This window comes from Chiloscyllium plagiosum, chromosome 35, assembly GCF_004010195.1.
Source record: "Chiloscyllium plagiosum isolate BGI_BamShark_2017 chromosome 35, ASM401019v2, whole genome shotgun sequence".
Taxonomy (NCBI): domain Eukaryota; kingdom Metazoa; phylum Chordata; class Chondrichthyes; order Orectolobiformes; family Hemiscylliidae; genus Chiloscyllium; species Chiloscyllium plagiosum.
The window spans coordinates 4,376,464-4,393,704 of record NC_057744.1 but is presented as its reverse complement, the minus strand read 5'-3'; the positions used below and the strand labels follow the sequence as shown (position 1 = coordinate 4,393,704).

Here is a 17,241-nt window from a genome sequence, read left to right as displayed (position 1 = left end):
ACAACAACAACCCGCATTTACATAGACCTTCCAATGTAGTAAAATGTCCCAATCCATTTGGCAAGACAGAGCATTACTAAACAAGTTTTGACACTGAGCCAAAAGCAGGGCAATTAGGGAGAGACAGAATTCTAGAGTTAGGATCTGTGTCAGAGGTCACCAGTAAAGTCCATGTTTGTGGGAACACAACTCTGTTCCATGTACTGACAGATTTGGAAACCATTGGCCCAGACCATAGTGAGTACCTGCTGGATATTGTTTTGTGTGACCTGCCTACTGCCAATCCATAAGAATGAGACCAATTTCTAAATAATGGTGAAATTGATGCTATAGAGTGACATTTTCCTCAGATTTAATGTCTTGTATTTGCCTTTTACAGGCTAACAGCAACTAATGAAAAGGATGGGCTTTGACCACACATTGGGTGTGATTGAGGTTGGCGCCTCTGATTTATGCTGCTTTTCCAAAAGACTGTCACTGGGGATTTTGGATTTCCCCCAAAGCTCGTTAAAGTACTGTATATGTTTAATGAAAAATAGAGATGGTAACTGTATAAAATGTGTATTTGCTTAGTCAATATAGAGAAAAATGATTCATTAATCATTAGATGATACAGATCTCAACCCAGTCTTAAGATAATCAAAACTTTCCTGACCATGACTATTATCTTAAGTCGTGTTATTTCAGGAACTTTCTCAGATCCTCATAGTTTCTGAGGGTTAAAATCTCAAAGACTCTGTGTGTGCACTGGCTGCACATTAAGTTAAGATTACAATTTAAGAATTGCTGCTTTGGGCTCAATCCAGTGGCAGTATGCACCCAAGATTGCACCTGGTTTGCAAAATGTATATATATCTAAATATATATTCTCAGGTTTCCATCAAATGTTGCCAAATTTAAAAGAACACCCTGCTGTGAACAAATACAATCTGGCAGGAATTTTAAAAAAATGTTTGCTATAAAAATATTCCTTGATTTATTTAATAATTGAAATTTGGTGCAATTTGGTTACTGAAAATGTGTTGCTCACAAACCAAAGAATTTTTAATCAGGTTATCCATCATCTGTGAATAACCTGATTTTTAAATGAGCAAATATGACTGTTAACTTAAACAGGAACTACTTGCTTGACGCTTTGGGGTACAGTAGTCAGTTTCTTAGTTTTTTTAAAAAAAGTAAATATTTTATAAAGTTTCTAAAATGTGCAATTAGTATTCTGCACTCAAAAGAACTATTTAATTGCTGTAGCCACCTTGAAATCTCACAGTGATGCACAATTGACAGCAACTTGCCATGGTGATACCTTAGATCTGGGGTGTGGCCAACGTCATGTGGGGGGTAGGTGTTGTTTGAGCTGGTGCAAAGAAAACTCACAACAAACCAATTTGTGCTTAAAGTTCTGCCATATTTTGAGAACTTTAAGCGCAAATTGGTTTATTGTGATATTTTTTGCTAACATGTCGTTGGCCACACCCTAGATCTAAGGTATCACCATGGCAAGGTGAAATGCATTTAATGAAGAGAAAGGAATCTTATAAAAACGTATGAATATTCTGCCAGCACCACCCTCTTAACATGTCATGGCAACGCCTAATCCCATTCCAATTATGTTAGTGCGATATAATTAAGCTTCACAAGTTAAACAATTACAATAGAGGAGGATGGAATTACAGAAACAGGAGGAAGCCATTCAGCACTTCAAGAGAATTCATTAATCAATGGGTGATACAGATCTCAATCTGGTTTTAAGGTTATCAAACCTCTCCTGACCACGACCATCATCTCAAATGATGTAATTTCAGGAATTTTCTCGGATTCTCATGGTTTCTGAGGGTTAAAATCTCAAAGATTCTATATGTGCACATTCAGTGAAATCCTGAGCTGTATCTTAACCCCATTTACTCACCTCAGTCCTATACCTTTTAAGAATCTTAGCCTGCAAAAATCTCATAATCTCATTTTCAATATTTATTAATTGAGCCAGCTTCTGCACCTTTACCATCCCTCACATGAAGGAGGATTTAATCTCTTCTATCCTAATGGCCTTGCTCTTATTTCATTGACAGTCCACTCCCCTCGGGTTAACTCAAGTCTTCAATTTGGCGCACTTAGCTAATGTACTGAGAAGTATAAAATCTACAACAGATTATGCACTAATTTTGTTAAGTTCTTTTGAGGTATTTCCCTGTGATTTCTAATTGCTGAATATAAGACAGAAAAGAATGTTTTCTTAAAAGAAATGGAAGAATCTAATGATTGGAGGTTGAGTCCTTGGCCTCTGAAAACAGTTTATAAAATACTGATCTGCATCCATCGAGTGCCAATAACTCCTGGAAACCAATCAGAACAATATGTTTGAAGTGAATCTGATCAAACATGAATAAGGATATAATTCTGTTTTTTTTATTGTAATTATGAAGATGGTGCATTGATTTGTGTTTTTCACTGAAAATAAAGTGAGATACGTTTTAATTCCTATTTCAAAGGAATTTTTGTTCATGGAGCAGAATAAAAATATTAGATGGGTGTATGCCAGTAAGAACAAAGCACTTCCAATTCCTTTTGCATTTTTTCTCCCTGTCCTTTTTCTCAAGTGAAATCTTCAGTGTCTGACCATTCCCAAAGCCTTTGGCCCTGCCTTGCTATTAACCTGGTGAATGATCCATAAGTGACCATTCAGCCCATCAAACCTGTTCTGTTATTTAGTTAGATCATGACCAATCAGTGTTTTAATTTCACCTACCTGCCTTGATGCTGCAATCCTTTCTCAACAAAAACATATCAATTGCAGTTTTGAAGTTTTTAGTTGATCATTCATTTTTAGTAGCTTTTTGCAGGTAAGAGTTCCAATACATTCTGAGAGAAACACAACTTCTTCCCATTGCTTCTGAAAGACCCAGCTCTAATCTTTAGGTTAAACCTCAATGTTCTGGACTCTCCAGGGGCAATATTTTCTCACTATCCACCCTAGCCAAGTCCTTCAATGAACTTAAACACCCCATTTAGATCATCCCTTTGTCTTTAATACTAAGATGTAGTCAATCCAACATGGATTCACAATTTAATATTATTTTGTCCCGTTATCATTCTGGGGACTATGTGCTGCTTTGTAAGGCAAGTATACCCTGAGTTCAGAATTGATTGCAACGTCCACATGGGGTCTCTCCAGAACACTGCACATTACTGAGTATTACAATCTCTGATTTTCAAGGTTGCTATTCCATCCATCTTTTGAATTGTAAACCTACCCGTCCTCCAGCCTTTATTCATTTTGTACCTAAACTCCCAATTCTCTCTGCACCACCAATTTCCAGCTTGTCAATATTTACAGGATGTTCTGACTTGTCTTTCTTAGATCCAAAGTTATTCACCTTTCCAGGCAAATTCAGTAGAGATATGGTGTATAAGGTCATGGTTCTGAAAAGGTTAACGTTGGGGACTGCATTAGGCTTTACTTAATCTGATGGATGTCATTCAGGTTCACGTAGCGATAAGGCAGACTATTTTCGATTCTTGAGGACTGCAGACCAATATCCCCAGTCTTTCTAATATTTTCTAACAAATGAATGTAACTTGTACCCATTTGCCATCATGCAATGAACTACACCTTGTTCAGACAAGGCTAAGATTCACTTGTGGATGATCTGCTATTGCTGGAAACCAATGAGACACTGAGACCCAGTCAAAGGGAAAATAATCTTTCTCCCCACAAACAGCACATGTTGTGTCTCACTGCCTTCCTGAATTGTACACCCAGAGGCAGGACTGAAATGCATGGGGTCTTTGCACACTCGAATTGTACTTCGAGCTGAAATAATCAAGAACAGCAGCATACAGTTATAAACAAACACAGCAGGTCTGGCGGTATCGGTGGAGCGAGAAACAGAGTTAATGCTTCAAGTCTAGCTGTTGTGTTGAGGGCAATATTACATTCATGTCCAATTCTGATGTAAACCATAATGGTGCATGCGCTTTGATGGTAAACCTGTCACTGTGGGCGGCACTGAATCTCTGGCCTCTTTGTTATTGACAGAGACTGAGGTGACATTGAATAAATTGGTTGGAGATTCACCCCCACCCCACAGTCACAAATTTCCTGACAGATGGCTTTGGGGTTTCGCCAGCAGAGATGAGGTTGAACTTGTCCAGACATCCTTCTACGCTCTGAGTAAGGTGTACCTTGCCTTCTAGCTGAGCCCTACATTTGGAAACTCTCTCTTTAAACCTCCCAGCTTTTCCTTTAAATCCAGCTCCTTGACCAAGCTTTTGGACATCTGTCCAAATGTGTCTTTTTTTGACTCAATGTCATTTTAAAACAGAAAGTGCTAGAGAAACTCAGCAGGTCTGACAGCCTCGGTGGAGAGAGAAATGGAGTTATCATTTTGAGTCCAATATCATATTTCTTCAGACCAATTTCATATTGTCTGTTTACACTCCTGTTAGGTTCTTTGGGACATTTTACAATATTAGCAGTGCCTATATATTTACACACATATGTTGTTACACCACAGTAGTGAAAAATATCTTATAGGACAGGAACAATAAATAGAAGCAACATTTGGTCTGTTAAGTCTGCTCCTCCAATAACATCATGGCTGACTTTCTGACTTCTTCACTCTCTAACTCGCCCCACCTATCCTTTGATACGTAGACAAACCAGAAATCAATTAATTAATCACAACCCTTGAACTCACTGACGATCCACAACCCTCTGTGTTTGGGAATTTTAAAGATTCATCACTGTCTGAGTGAAGAGATTTCTCGTCACCTTAGTCCTAAATGATCGGTCCCTTATCCTGAGACTGCGGTCCCAACCCATCCTGTGTCCCAGATTCTGTAGCTGAGGAGAAATAACCTCTCAGTGTTGATTCTGTAAAGACCTTTCATAGCTCAATTTCACATTCTTCTAAATGCCAAAGAATAGACAAAAACTCCAGTTCACTGTAAGAACCAGGCTCTCCATTGTTTGCACCTGGATTTTCCACACTTCTTTTATCATCCAAAGTGTGGGGAATGAATTAGGTTCTAAGCAATACATGGCTGACAGAACTTACACAGCACAGAAACTAGCAAGTTATATTCAAAGCCAGCATTGGGTGATTGGCAGACGAGGCAGCACTGACAGCTGAAGGCTGATGTCTGTTTGTGCCAGTGTTGTTGCAGTATATAGCTCAGAGTGATCTGTTTGGCAGGCAATCTGCTTAACCCATTCCCACCAAAAGAAAATGGCCTTCCCAGAGCTGCAGGAACTCATTGGCAACGCCATTGTTCTCAACTTGTTCCAGATCCCAATGAATTAAACAGAGTCATTTTGATAGATGAGTGCGTGCTTTAAAAATAGATAAGAGCTTTGAGGCTCAAAGGGAGATTATTCTGCTGGAGGAGTTTAAAACCTCACTTCCAGAGATGATAGGAATTCACGTGGAGGAACAGAAAGTTCAGGAAGTGAGAAGGGCAGCAGAATTAACAGATGAATACATGTTGGTACATAAGACAAGCTTCCGGCCAGAATTTCATCCTGTGAGGGATAGAAGTTGGGAGGTGGGAAGATTCTACACTACTAAACCAAGAGTAGAGAGCACTGGTAAAAATTCACCACAGGTTAAAAAAGATTCCCAAGAGGGTGGACAGGAGGTGAAAGGCCTCAGATGTTATCGCTGTAATGGAGTGGGGCACAGAAAGTTACAGTGCCAGTAGTTTCAGAAGACCACTGGGAAAAGGTGTTCTTACTGTCAGAAAGTGGGACATGTAAAGTCACAGTGCTGGTCGTTAAAGAAATGCACTGTGGGAAAAGATGTGATAAAAGAAGCTAAGCCGGTGACATTAATGAAGGTAGTAAAGGAGACCCTAAGAAGCGCTGAGGAGCAGCAGGAGAGTGCACAGCCTCGGCAGTGACTGAGTATGGAGTTAGTACCTGATCTCTCCAAAGAATTCGCCTCTGTGGGTAAAGTTTACTCAAAAAGAACAGGGGGAGAAGGACAAGAAGTTATAATTTTGAGAGATACAGGATCTAACCAGTCATTGATAGTAAGGGAATGAGCAAATATACACTCTTTCTGATCTGTCACCTGACAGTGTGGTAATTTGTGGGATAGATGGACAGAAATTTAGCGTTCCCCAATGTAAGATCAGGTTGGAGTGCCAACTCAAGATTGGGGAATTACAGTGGGAGTCAGTCCCAGGAATTCAGTTTGTTCTTGGGAATTATTTGGCAGGATCCAAGGTGGGAGTGACACCCTTTGATGTGGAGAAGCCCAAGGAAGACTAAGAAACTGAGGAATTAAAACAGAAATATCCTAATATTTTCTCAAACTGTGTGGTAACCAGACCCCACTACCATAAGTCACAGCACGAAACGAAAAGTAAAGAGAAAGATGAAGGAGTTGAGGATCAGTTAGTGAACACCCTGTTTGATGTAATAATGCAGGAAAAACCTGAACAGGCAGAGGGTCAGACAGAAGTGTTTAGTCCTGAAAAGCTAAGTGACTTGCAACAGCAAGACAAGATGATAAAAGATATACATGTGGATGCATACTCCAAAACGAAGGCAGAGAATATTCCAGAGAATTATTATTTGAAAGATAGAATCCTAAAATGGGAATGGAGACCACAGCAGGTTAGTGCAGAGGAGAAATGGGCCAAAATGTACCAGATTGCGTTGCTGATTGTGTACAGACAGGAGGTGTTATGGGTAGCACATGAACTACCTGTAGGAGGTCACCTAGGGGTACGAAAGACTCAGGATAAGGTACAAAAACATTTTTACTGGCCTGGAATACACAAGGATGTGGTTAACTTTTGCCATACATGTCACACATGCCAAATGGTAGGTAAGCCACAGGTGGTAATAAAACCAGCACTTTATTGCGAATTCCTGCATTTGAAGAACCTTTCATGTGGGTTATAATTGATTGTGTAGGTCCCCTTCTGAGAACTAAAAGTGGGAACAGTATGTGTTAACCATAATGGATGTGTCTACCAGATTTCTGGAGGCAATTCCATTACAGAGCATCAAGGCAAAAAGGGTAGTACAGGAATTTCTTCACACGGTATGCACTACCCAGAGAGATTCAGTCAGACCAAGGGCCAAACTTTACTGCTCGTCTGTTTAAGGAGGTTATTGATAGCTTATGTATACTACACTTTAAATCAAGTGCATATCATCCTGAATCCCAGGGAGCATCAGACCTTGAAGACCATGTTGAGAGCATATTGTCAGGATTACCCGAATGATTGGGATAAGGTATCCCATTTGTATTGTTTGCCATTAGAAATGCCCCAAATGAATCTACTCAGTTCACTCCCTTTGACTTAATAATCAGGCATGAAACAAGACGTCCTTTGAAATTAATTAAAGAAAATTGACAAGACCAAAGTCGGAGATCTCACACTTAGATTATGTATTGGAGGTGAGGGAGAGACTAAATCGAGTAGATGAGTTGGCTAAACAACATCTAAAGAGGGCACAGTAAAGAATAAATCAGGTGGCAGATAAAAGCTCTGAGATTTGGATGTTTTCCTGAGGGGATGGCATGTTAGTACTGTTACCAGTGATAGGAGATCCCTTCAAAGCCAGGTTTAGTGGTCCCTATCAAATTGAGAAAAAGTTGCGTTGAAAAGTGTGGTGCTGGAAAAGCGCAGCAGGCCTGGCAGCATCCGAGGAGCAGGAGAATCAATGTTTCGGGCATAAGCCCTTCATCATCCGCAGTCTTCACTTTCTCCTCCCTCAGATGAACTATCTAATAAAGATGCCAGATAGAAAAAAAAAGCTACTGGGGAATGTCATGTGAAGATGTTAAAACCGTATTATGCTAGAGAGAAAAAATTGGAGAAACAGGTGTTAGTTACTGCCCCAGAGTAAGGAATCAAATCCAGATGATGTGGATTTTAATGTGCCTCAAAATAAATTTAAAAATGAAGAAGTCCTTGAAGAGTGGGATAGGTTAGTAAGCTATCTGTCTCAGGAGCATAGAACACAGTTGAAAGATTTGTTACTCAAGTATAAGGACATATATAAGAATCAGATGGGGAGGACAAATGCTATTGTACATGAAGTAGACGTAGGGAATGCTGCTCTGATAAAACAACACCCCTATCGGCTTAATCTTTTCAAAGCCAGACAGGTCCAGATGGAGGTGGAGGCCATGCTCAATGAGGACATCATCGAACCAAGCCAGAGCGAGTGGAGTTCGCTGATTGTCTTAGTTCCCAAACTGGATGGGACTCAATGATTCTTTGTGGATTATCGGAAGGTCAACGCCATTACAAAATTGGACTCACATCCACTTCCTAGATTGGAGGACTGTATTGAGAAAGTTAGACAAGCCAATTACATCATCAAGTTTGACTTAATGTGTGGTTACAGGCAAGTACCTTTATCAGAGACAGTGAAAGAAATTTCTGCGTTTGTAACCCTAAATGGGCTATATCAGTTTAAAGTGATGCCCTTTGGAATGAAGAACACACCCGTCGCATTCCAAAGACTCACGAACAGAGTTGTGGCTGGGTTAACAAACTGTGCAGCCTTTAGTAAGTCCTGGAAAGATCACATGGTACAGTTGGCAGAGCTGTTCGAATGACTACAAGAAGTAAAACTGGTGATAAATATAAATAAAATGGAATTTGCGAAAGCAGAGGTGATGTTCTTAAGACATAACATCGGTCAGGGAAGGTTGAGCCCATGGAACGTAAAAACGAAGGCCTTCGAGGAATTTCCACAACCAACCTTGAAGAAAGTGGTGCTTCAATTCTTAGGACTTAACGGATTGTATCGGAGGTTTGTTCCAAACTTCAGCAGTGTAGTGGCATGGTTAACCAATTTGCTGAAGAAAAACACAAAGTTTCGGTGGACAGAACCATGCCAGAAGATATTCGATCTTTTGAAGCCTATATTAACCACCAAACCAGTTTGAGCTACACCAAACCTTTCAAAATATTTTAAAGTTGCCATCGATGCTAGTGACGTAAGAGTTGGAGCTGTACTCCTACAGGAAGATGAGGATGGGATTGAACTGCCGGTTGGTTTCTTTTTGAAGAAGATCAATATCCACCAAAGGAAATATTCCACGAAAAAGAGCTACTGAGCTTGGTCCTGGCCTTACAACATTTTAATGTGTATGTCACAAACAATGTTACGTTGTTCTTATATTCCTTGAACGCTTTAAAGACAAGAATATGAGACTATTTCGTTGGAGTCTTATGTTACAGACTTTTAATTTTAAAATCATCCATGTTGCAGGTTGTAAGAATGTAATCGCTGTTGAGTTATCACAGATTTAATTGGTAACGTTTATGTGATTTGTATTTATTTAAATATACACAGTTGCATGAGAAGACGTTAAGGTGAACTTAGATTAAAGTTATCAGTATGTTAGGGTATTGTGTTTAAAGAATGGAAAAAAATGTGCAGCTATCTTTTCATTATGATGGTTCATTTATTTCTTGAGGGGGGAGGTGTTCTGAAGATGTGGGTGTACTGTACTTTTAAGAGAGTTAAAAGCTAGCAGAACTACTTGACAGCACCAAGTTTAACCCATGTCGTAACAAGGGTAAAGTGGGTGATGTGGTGTATATGGGTTTCAGTAAGGGGTTTTTTAAGATTCCCCATGGTAGGCTATTGCACAAAATAGAGGCATGGGATTGAGGATGATTTAGCCGTCTGGATCAGAAATTAGCTAGCTGAAAGAAGACAGAGGGTAGAGGTTGATGGGAAATATTCATCCTGGAGTCCAGTTATTAGTGGTGTACCGCAAGGATCTGTTTTGGGTCCACTGTTGTTTGTCATTTTTATAAATGACCCGGATGAAGGCAAAGAAAGATGAGTTAATAAATTTGCGGATGACACTAAAGTCGATGGAGTTGTGGATTGCGACGATGGATATTGTAGGTTACAGAGGGACATAGATAAGCTGCAGAGCTGGGCTGATGGAGTTTAATGTGGAAAATTGTGAGGTGATTCACTTTGGAAGGAGTAACAGGAATGCAGAGGTAATGATAGATTTTTGGTCGTGTAGATAAGCAGAGAGATCTCGTGTCCATGTACATGGATCCCTGAAAGTTGCCACCCAGGTTGATAGGGTTGTTAAGAAGGCATACGGTATGATAGCTTTTTTTGGGAGAGGGATTGAGTTTCGGAGCCACAAGGTCATGCTGCAGCTGTACAAAACTCTGATGCAGCCGCACTTGGAGTATTGTGTACAGTTCTGGTCACCACATTACAGGAAGGATGTAGAATCTTTGGAAAGGGTTCAGAGGAGATTTACCAGGATGTTGCCTGGTGTGGAGAGAAAGTCTGATGAGGAAAGTCTGAGGGTCTTCTGAGGGGTCTTGAAGCTGTTTTCGTTAGAGAGAAGAAGGTTGAGAGGTGACTTAATTGAGACATATAAGATAACCAGAGGGTTAGATTGGGTGGACAGTGAGAGTCTTTTCTACGGATGGTAGTAACTTGCACAAGGGTACATAGCTTTAAATTGAGGGGTGATAGTTATAGGACAGATGTCAGAGGTAGTTTCTTTACTCAGAGACTAGTAGAGGTGTGGAACGCCCTGCCTGCAACAGTAGTGGGGGACTTCAAGGGCATTTAAATAGTCATTGAATAAATATATGGATGAAAATGGAAGAGTGTAGGTTAGATGGGCTTCAGATTGGTTTCACAGGTCAGTGCAACATCGAAGGCTGAAGGGCCTGTACTGTGCCAGAATGTTCTATGTTCTAAGTAGAGTCGAGACTGAGCTGAGATCAGTCATGATTCTAAAGAAATGGTAAATGGGACCTGAGGGACTGAATGGCCTATTCCTGCTTATGGTTCTTATGTTCGGGGGTTCTTAAACATGCAATATAAATGTAAGAGCTTATTGTTCATGTGTGTACCTGTCTTCAAGGTATCAGCATCTTTAATGTACAGTCCATTTATCTGAGTTACTCACTCAATGGACAAATCTCAAGTGGAAATAAGGGTGAGCTGTGAGACTGTTTTGTCATGATGGTGGGGGAATTTCTGCCTAGTTCAACTCTGTTGTCTCCTGACACCCTCCTGCACTCCTCCTTGCCATTCGCTGTTCAGAATCAATAACTTTGGCTGATTTGTGTTGTCCTGTCCAACACTGCCTAGGCCAGCAGTGCAGAGGCTGTTTCACATCGTCATACTGGTTCAGATCAATTGCCCCCCCCACAAACTGTAATACCTTCTTGGCCTTCTACAGCTCAGTTTCCACACTATTGCATTATGTCACTGAGACAGAAATCAAGGAAATAAAGGATTAAGGCAGGCTCTCTGGAGCATCTTGGGCTCAATTGTTTAGCAGTTGTGTTGTTGGACTAGTGAAATAGAGACTGAGATTCAAATCAGTTCAATTTCAGCTTCCATAAGCCATAAAAACTGATATTATTTAAGTGACTTTGAGAATTTGTAAATACTCAATTGGTTGATTACTATAACTTACAGGAAGGAAACCTGTCACATTTACTCAGTCCTCTTTACCTATGACTCCAGTCCTTCATTAAAATGGTTTACTCTTATTATTCTCTGAACGAGGTTAGAAAGTTACTGGTCATATCAATCGCTGCTTAAGTTGGAGATTCCTTGCTACCTTCTCAAGGCAAAAGTGCCTTTGATGAGGAACACTGACTTGAGATTAACAGTGGAATTGATCACTGCTGTTTAGAGACTGTTTCATTTGAATGTTTATATTTGTTTCACCAGTGAGTTTAACTTGTCACTCTGGGAGTGATTTAACTTGTCGCTCTGGGGGTGATTTAACTTGTCTCTGGGAGTGATTTAACTTGTGGCTCTGGGAGTGATTTAACTTGTCTCTCTGGGGGTGATTTATCTTGTCTCTGGGAGTGATTTAACTTGTCGCTCTGGGGGTGATTTAACTTGTCGCTCTGGGAGTGATTTAACTTGTCTCTGGGAGTGATTTAACTTGTGGCTCTGGGGGTGATTTAACTTGTCTCTCTGGGAGTGATTTAACTTGTGGCTCTGGGAGTGACTTAACTTGTCACTCTGGGTGTGATTTAGTTTGTCTCTCTCGGAGTGATTTAAAAATGCAATAATTGGTAATCTTCAGACTGGGTTGATGAAGTGTTATTGGCTTGTATACATATGGCTCTGAATCAATCTGCTGATAACCAACCCGTATGACCTTTGATGGTCATTCCAGACCTGAGTGAGTGTTTTGTCAAAGGAATGTCCGTCTTGTGGATGGTCTACCCCTGGGCTGGGAGGCTAAAGATCAAAGCTCATCCATTCCAGAGACATGTAATAACATCTCTGAACAAGTTGATTAGGAAAAGGAAAGTCACTTAGCCCCTCAAGACTGTTCCAATAATCAATGGATTTGTATCACAACTGTACCTGTATCTCAACTCCAGCTACCATCTTTGACTCCAAACCCTTGGTACCCAATACAAGTCTATCAGTTCTGATCTCTTGAGTTAGAACATAGAACATAGAACAGTACAGCATAGTACAGGCCCTTCAGCCCAAAGTGTTGTGCCAAGAATTTATCTTATCTAATACCAACCTAACCTACACACCCCTCAATTTACTGCCGTCCATGTGCTTGTCCAGCAGTCGTTTAAATGTCCCTAATGTCTCTAACTCTCTACCATCGCTGGCAGTGCATTGCACACACACACCAGTCTACCTCTGAACTCTCCCCATACCTTCCTCCAATCACCTTAAAATTATGGCCCCCCATGACAGCCATTTTGGCCCTGGGGGAAAGTCTCTGGCTAAACACTCTATCTATGCCTCTCATTACCTTGTACACCCCTATAACATCAGCACTCTTCCTTCCTCTCTCCAGTGTGAAAAGCCTGAGCTCTCTCAACCTCTCTTCATAAGACATGCCCTCCAATGCAGGCAGCATCCTGGTAAATTTCCCCTGCGTCCTCTCAAACGCATCAACATCCGACCTATGAGGCGACCAGAACTGGACCCAATATTCCAAGTGTGGTGGAACCAGTTCTGAAGAAGAGTTTATATTGGACTCTTCAAAAGACCTGTTGAGTCTCTCCAGCATTCTCTATGTTTGGTACAAAGCTATCAATGTCAGTTTTGACATTATCGATTGACTCTCAGCTTCAACAATTTTTTTTTAACGAAGACAGTTCCAGATATTCACTACCACCTGAATGACCAAATGCTTTTTCAAACCAGTCTGAAGAACCTAGCTCTAGTTTTAAAGTTATTGTCTCATCCTTCGGGATCCTCACCAGAGGAACCAATTGCCTCTATCTACCCTGTCAAATCCTCCATCATCTTAAACACTGGAATCACACCCTGGACAGATCACACCTGGAGTATTGTCTGTGGTGCTGATGATGCAGAAGAAGGTAGATGATGAAGAAGATCTGCCTGCACACAAAACAAAACTTTTCACTGTACTTAGATACAGTCAAATCAAGATATAAAAGTGCTGGAGAGGTCATAAAGACAGTTTCCAGGAATTTACAGGAATTATACCATGAATGTATGGGTTTATTGATCAGGAAGGGATTGATCTTGCCCGTGTCTAAAATATGAGGCTGTGGAGTAGAAGTTTTTATCCAGTGGACCCAAAGAGAATGTTTCCATTTGCGAGGGACAGCAGTATGTCAGGTTTTCATAAAATAGCCCACAAGAAATGAAACCTCCAAATTTGAGAGAATTTGCTGTGAGAATGTGGAAGTCGCCACCAAAGGGAGGAGTTGAAGCGATCCGATTGAATTTAGGGTGAAACGACTCAAGCGTAGGCGGGAGACGGGAACAGATGGGGGATTGAGATGCGGAAAGATGAGAGAAGACAGGAGTAGTACCCAAACACCAGCACGGGCTGTGTGGGCAGAATGGCCTGCGGTACTGTTCTGAGCCTTATATCCCGGGTCAATCTCAATTGTTTTGTTTTCTCGAGGGAAGAAAGGCATAATGCAAAAAAACCCCAAAAAATGACCTGACAGCAAGGACAGACTATCTCCGGATAGGGTGGGAGTGGGAGTGGGGTTAATCATTGACCATTTCCTGGGAGTCTCCCAAAGAGGAGCAGCAGCTGCAGAGGTCGCTGCTATCGGTGTCTGTCTCTCTCAGTTGTGTGTGTGGGATGGTAACTCCACATGCAAGGCACCCAGTGAATCCCTGTCCAACGGGAAGGCGAGGAGACTAGATCCCTGTCCCTGCGTGTGCTCACACAGCACAGCCTGCCCTGTTCCCCAACACCAATCTCACAGCGTGCAGCAGGTAAGCCCCTCTGGTTTATATTAACAGGGAGGGAGAGAGAAAGAGGAGGAGGTGGGGAGTAAAACATCAATTAATGGCCAAGCACCTTTCATCGAGAAATGGGATTTCAGCAACAGTGAAGTTTGGATTCGACGTGGATTTGCCTGAACGTGACATTCAGCAACAGGGACTCAGATTGTAAACTGACCGCCTGTAATTCGGGGTAAATGTCTCTGAAATGTTGCAGTCGGTGCTGATGTCGGGTGTCTGGGGAGGGGGTCGCTTATGTGAGGGTCGGATTGTCAAGGTTCTAGGAATTTCGACATGAAATCCAGCCGTGATTATTTCACCGTCTTTACCCTCTGTTCGAGATGACATGTTTAATCTTACATTCAGTTCAGAGACACCCCCCTCTCCCCCCAACTGCCCTAAAAGGGTGTTGTCTGGAACACGCGGTGTAAACAAGGGCGCTCTCTGCTCCTGGACATAACTACATTCAAATAAAACAGGAATGTGTGCTGCTCCGGATCACGTCTTGCCCCTTTGTGTGTGTGTGTGTGTATAATTCTCTCTCTATCTTCCCCCATCCCTCTGTGTACGTGCCTGGGCGCTGGGTGTGAGGGGGGACCCCAGGGTTTGCCACTGAGTTAGTCAGACCTGGTGCCCCTCACATTGCCCCTGGAACAGATTCTCATTGTGTTGATCTCCCGTTTCATTGAAGATCAAGCGATTTTTCCACCTCCTCCCCCTCTCTGTAGACAACCTGTTCCTTTTCTTTATCAATAGCCTTCCTCGCTCAGCCCCATTTTCCTCCCCCTCCCGCATTTTAATACGAGATGTGCCTTGAATGAATAATAAGACAACACGAGATTTTTCTTTTCCTTGATTTGGGAAATATGGCATGCCAGGAGGGGAACAATGTCACCATATTGCCCTCTCTCAGTATGACGTGCGTGTTTTGAAATATTTCTCGGTGTTTGTCAGGTGCTGAGGGTCTGTATTTTGGGGAAGGCTGAACATATTTTCACTGGAGTGACCTGGTGTCATTGAGGACCCCAGTGGGAAAGCTTTTACATTGCATTAATTCCAGACTAGGATTAATGTCTACTTTCAGGGTTTAATATCCATCAGTGTCTAGCTGAGAGTGCGCAGTGCTGAGAATGAGAGAATTTCCACATGATGTGTAATGTTGATTGTAAAAAATGAGTGAATATATTTTATCAGCACACCTTTGAAGATCGATTCACAGTTTTTGAACTGAAAAGGCTGGAGCGGATTTCCCAGGTGCTTTTTGAGCAGATTGTAAGATTAGTTCAACGGGCAAATGGATGCTGGAAATTTCAGCTTCAGCCCCTCACACTTAACCTTCAGTTTACTCCACTCCCTCCACTCCACCCTATGCCCTTCCCTGGTGAGCCTGTTACTGTCCCTGGGTTCTGCAGAGTGCAATGTTCCCCTGTACTGCTGCACAGTCACAAGCTCTCACCCCTCCCTCCCTCTCTCTCCACATCAACAACAAAATATCTCCATACCTACACACCCAAAATAACTGTCCTCCCGAAACAGTCCCAAATGCAACCTGGGATTAAGGTACAGAGTAGAGCTTTGTCTATTCTTTTATCTACACAGTCTCCAACAAATACTGTCAGGACATGTACAGCATGTTTGATACAGAGTAAAGCTCCTTCTACACTATCCCCATCAAACATTTCCAGGGCAAGGACAGTGTGGGGTCAGATCCAAAGTACATCTCCTCCAATTCTTTTAGACTGAAAGTAAATCTCCTTCTACACTGTCCCCATTGAACACTCCCAGGACAGGTAGCCTGGGATTAAATACAGAGTAAATCTCCTTCTACACTGTCCCCATTGAACACTCCCAGGACAGGTAGCCTGGGTTTAAATACAGAGTAAATCCCATTCTACACTGTTCCCATTAAACAGTCCCAGGACAGGTATAGTCTGGGCTTATATACAGAGTAAATCCCATTCTACACTGTCCCCATTAAACAGTCCCAGGACAGGTATAGTCTGGGTTTATATACAGAGTAAATCCCATTCTACACTATCTCCATTAAAAAGTCCCAGGACAGATAGCCTGGAGTTAAATACAGAGTTTGTAGGACAAACAGGAAGACAGCTAACGATCCGTATCCATGAACACCAACTAGCCACGAAACAACACGACCAGCTATCCTTACTAGCCACACACGCAGATGACAAGCAACATGAATTCGACTGGGACAACACTACCATTATAGGGCAAGCCAAACAGAGAACAGCCAGGGAATTCCTAGAGGCTTGGCACTCATCCACAGACTCTATCAACAAACACATCGACCTGGACCCAATATACCGGCCACTACAGCGGACAGCTGGAACTGACAACCGGAAGCGGCAGAGACAGGCCACTATAAATGCCGGAGGAAACATCACAGAAGCGCTTCACAGGAGGCTCCCAAGCACTGAGGATGTCACCTAGACAGGGGACGAAACGTTTGCAAGACAAATTTTCAGCTTAAATATAGAGTAAATGTCCTTCAACACTGTCCCCATTAACCACTCCCAGGACAAGTATAGTCTGACTTTATATACAGAGTTAAGCTTTCTCTACTCTTTGAGAGTAAAGATCCCATTACTCTCTTAAACTGAAAGTAAAGAATTTTCTACTCTTTTAAACTGAGAGTAAAGCTCCCTTGACAATGTCCCCATCAAACACCCCCAGGCCAGAGACAGCATGAGGTTGGATACAGGGTAGCATTTCTTCTGTACAGACGCCATCAAACACCCCCAGGGTCAGGTACAGTACGGGGTTAGATGCAGACTAAACCTTCTCCTACTCTTTTGAACCGAATGTCAAACCCTCAGCATCACACTTTTCGACTCTGGTCCGCAGCATTTGCAGTCTTCACTTTCTCCTAATCGCTCTCCACTGTCCCCATCTTATACTCCCAGAACAGGGACAACATGGGGTGAGATTCAAGGACCTTTTAGTCTATCCAACAAGTTTGAATTTTAATTTTTTAAAATTTATTCAGCATTTATTAC

General features: G+C 41.8%; 2 protein-coding genes across 2 annotated transcripts in view; both read left to right on the top strand.

The window, feature by feature from the left end:
* The window catches only part of LOC122540595 (transmembrane protease serine 2-like), a 53,067-nt gene extending 50,550 nt beyond the window's left edge, over window positions 1-2,517 (top strand). The window contains exon 13 of the mRNA XM_043676509.1: window positions 380-2,517. Within this exon, the coding sequence (XP_043532444.1) occupies window positions 380-394 (15 nt within the window). The 3' untranslated portion in view covers window positions 395-2,517. The remainder of the gene's footprint in view (window positions 1-379) is intronic.
* An 11,479-nt stretch (window positions 2,518-13,996) lies between these two features.
* Window positions 13,997-17,241, top strand: part of LOC122540540 — a 72,409-nt gene continuing 69,164 nt past the window's right edge. Inside the window, exon 1 of the mRNA XM_043676405.1 lies at window positions 13,997-14,215. The gene's annotated coding sequence lies outside the window, so the exon portion shown is untranslated. The remainder of the gene's footprint in view (window positions 14,216-17,241) is intronic.